The sequence below is a fragment of the Propithecus coquereli genome, unplaced genomic scaffold (genome assembly GCF_000956105.1).
Source record: "Propithecus coquereli isolate 6110/MARCELLA unplaced genomic scaffold, Pcoq_1.0 Scaffold3927, whole genome shotgun sequence".
In the NCBI taxonomy this organism is placed as follows: domain Eukaryota; kingdom Metazoa; phylum Chordata; class Mammalia; order Primates; family Indriidae; genus Propithecus; species Propithecus coquereli.
In genome coordinates this window covers 17077-20320 of record NW_012149649.1, presented here as the reverse complement: position 1 = coordinate 20320, position 3244 = coordinate 17077, and the positions used below count along the sequence as shown (strand labels likewise).

The 3244-nt window shown below is 47.9% G+C and overlaps 1 protein-coding gene across 1 annotated transcript in view; it reads right to left on the bottom strand.

The window, feature by feature from the left end:
- Positions 1-5: 5 nt before the first annotated feature.
- LOC105817035 (keratin, type I cuticular Ha3-I-like) overlaps positions 6-3244 on the bottom strand; it is a gene marked incomplete at both ends in the record, with an annotated part of 20265 nt that continues 17026 nt past the window's right edge. The window contains 4 exons of the mRNA XM_012652651.1: positions 6-83; positions 1352-1508; positions 2050-2132; positions 3157-3243. Of these exons, the coding sequence (XP_012508105.1) occupies positions 6-83; positions 1352-1508; positions 2050-2132; positions 3157-3243 (405 nt within the window). The remainder of the gene's footprint in view (positions 84-1351; positions 1509-2049; positions 2133-3156; position 3244) is intronic.

Below are 3244 nucleotides of genomic sequence, written 5' to 3'. Positions count from 1 at the left end.
ACCTGGTTCAGGTCCACGGTGGGGGCGGCGTCCACCTCCACGTTGAGGCGGTCTCCGATCTGGCAGCGCAGGGTGTTGACTTCCTGATGGAGAAAGAGCAAAAGTTAAAATTTCACAAAGGACGCTGGTGCTCTCCTTGAGAGAATGCCGTCCAGCTTCTGCTCATTCTTAAGCGTTCAACAAGCTTTGTTTCCTCTGATCCTCTCATTAAACAGGTCCTATATTCAGTGACTAATCCGAGTAGTCCACTTCGCAAAGTGCTTTCAAGTCCGCGACCTCCCTCTGCCCTTCGTGCTCAGTGGACCACTCCTCATTTAGAGAGAGGCAGGGTTAGCCTCAGAGCTGAGACGAGGTGACCCCAGTGTAAACTCTGGTCCCCAGATGCCCAGTCCAGGGCTTTTGCTGCACACTGCATAGCGCTTATGTTTGATTCTCAGGTGTGGGTGATGAAAAGGATAGAGTCCGGCCAGAGAAGGAATGAAGAATGCTTGCTTCAAAATCTTCCCTCCTGGGACAGAACAGACTTAACTGGTGATCTGTTGATTCCACCAGTGTGGACTTTGCTGAAGGCAATAAGCATCTATTCTCCTTACTGCTAAGCACAGCTTGGGACTTGGGCTTAAGCGGATGTTAGACAGATTTGAATTGGGTTTTGTCTCTACCACGTATTTTATAGCTTCTGGAAGCTTCTTGAAGCCTCGATTTCTTCATCCTAAAATGAGAACTGCCTCTGGAGTTCTAAAGCACTTAGCACAATGTTTGGTATATGATAAGTACTCAATTAATATGAACTGTCACCATGTACATTGTTCTGGGATTGGAAGTTTGTGTAAAACATCTGCCTTCTTCCTTGTGTATGACTGAGCCGTGATGGTGAGTGAGCGTTTTGCTCAATGTCGCTGGAAAGCAACGCTGAATAGCAACGCTGAATAGCAGAAAGAGCTCTGGACGGGAGTGAGGAGGGTTTTATTCCAGCTCAGCCCTGTCTGCCATGTGCCCTCCTGAGAGCCCTCCTGCTCTCTCCAGTTACAAGATGGAGAGCTGGGGCAGAAGATCACCCCAGGAGTGCTCCACCCTGGCCACGGAAGAGGCTGCAGCTGCTGCCTTGGCACTGACCTTCCCTCACTACTGGGCTTGCCAGCTTCCTTCACTCTCATTGCTGCCTCTGGCAGAAAAATCCTAATCTCATATCACTGAATCTTAGATTACTCATTCTCTACAGATCCCTTTTTGTTTGCAGAATAGCTTCCTTGGCTAATTGAGCTTCCCCTGACAGCCTGGCCCAGTCTCCGTGGAGGTTGGGAAACAGACCCTGGCGAGTCTGATCCTGTCGCTCTTTGGGGAACTTCACCTGCTCGTGGTTCTGCTTGAGGGACAGCAGCTCCTCCTTCAGGGACTCCACCTGGGCCTCCAGGTCGGACCTGCACAGGGTCAGCTCGTCCAGGATCCTGCGCAGGCCGTTGATGTCCGACTCCACCAGCTGCCGCAGGGACAGCTCGGTCTCGTACCTGTGATCATAGCAGGATCAGGGACAAGGTAGGCAGGGACAGGCCTGGCCTTGACTCCACTATGGTTTGGTTTGTCAAACAACTGGGAATTAGGGTTTGTAGGTTTTATTGCCATCTCGTTTGTTTAGGTTTTCAATATCGAGCAGTAGCTCCTGGAGGAAAATGGACCGGTCATTATTATTTTTTTAAATAAACTAGTGGATTTGGAGACTAAAAGCTCAGAAATTGTGAGATTTCCAAAATTAATACACTTCCCTTATTCTCACAATTGAGCTCTGTGCATAGTAGAATATCAGGGGCCAAGATGTCCACACTGACTCACAGTGCGATTGGGGGATGTCACTTTACAGAGGAGAAGCAGCAGGAGGAGGAGTCTGGGGACGGCAGGAGGGAGCTTGAGCTCTGGTGTGCAATGCCTGCGTAGATCTTGGGGAAAGCGTCTGGAAAAAGCTCCATCCTTGTTTGTCAGTGTCAACAACAGACTGACAAACAGGAGGAGAGAGAAGAGAGATTTGCAACAGTGCCCGCCTTGCTCACTCACTTGGTCCTGAAGTCGTCAGAGGCCAGCTTGGCGTTGTCAATCTGCACCACCAGCCTGGCGTTCTCAGACTTGCTACACAGGATCTAGAAGACCCAAAACACTCTAGAGTGAGCAAGAACTTGGTTATTTTTCTCCAACAACAATCCTTACTAATGTGCGTATTTGGTAAGATCAGGATGAGAAATCATACTGTATCTTATTTAAGACTATTAAATGCTGTCTAGGTACAATAGGTGCTGAACGAGTATTTGAGAAATTAAATTGGAAAAAAGGAAAACTAAAATATGCAAGAAAAGTATGAGTAGATAATCTTTTTTTCTTTCCTAACAAGTAATACTGAAAAGCTGATAATAATAGTAATAATTAATACGTATTAAAAACACCTAGTGTATGCCTGGCATGGTTCTAGAAGCTGAGGATACAAAATGAGTAAGCCCTGGATCCTGCCCTCAAGAAACTTTCTATCAAGTGGGGAAAATACATAAGTAAACTAGAAATTGCAGGGGACTGGGCCGGGGAAGCAGTTGCAGTCTCCCAGATACCCTGCATGGCTTGGTGCTATTTCCTTCTAGGTAGTTTCCAATTTTTCTGATTTGAGCCAAGTATTTTTGGCCCTCAGTGGACACTGTGTAATAGGAGAAGCCCGGAGGTGTGAAGATCAGGACGACAATGTCAGGATAATGAGGTCCCTAGAAGAGGAAGGCCAGTAGCATCATGAGCAGCCACAAGCTCAGACGAGGGAGAGAGAAAATGGTCCAATGCTTACAAAAGGTCCCATTTCCTCAGCTTCCTTCCTGAGCTCAGTCCTTTTCCTCACCTCGGGGTAATAATTCCGGAGCTTAGCAAATGCATGAATACATTCAGAGGCGGCTTTTAATTACAGCTTATTTATGCAAAGTGCTGCTACCTCCGCCTAGACTAACACTATGCAAATATTTAGACCTAACAGTCCCAAGTCTGAAATCAGACGGGCCCTCGAGAAAACAAGACGGAAAGGCCAGACCTCAACCTGTCAATCACAGCAAGAGCTCGTGTTGTTTCTCAATCAGAGCTCAGATTCTGTTCCTACAGCTTCCTGCTAAAGGCTGCCTGGTGCCCACCCCTCACCTTCTGCTGGAGCTCCTCGATGGTCCGGAAGTAGGACTGGTAGTTGGCACACACCAAGGGGTCCTGCTCCTGGCACCGCTCCCGGATC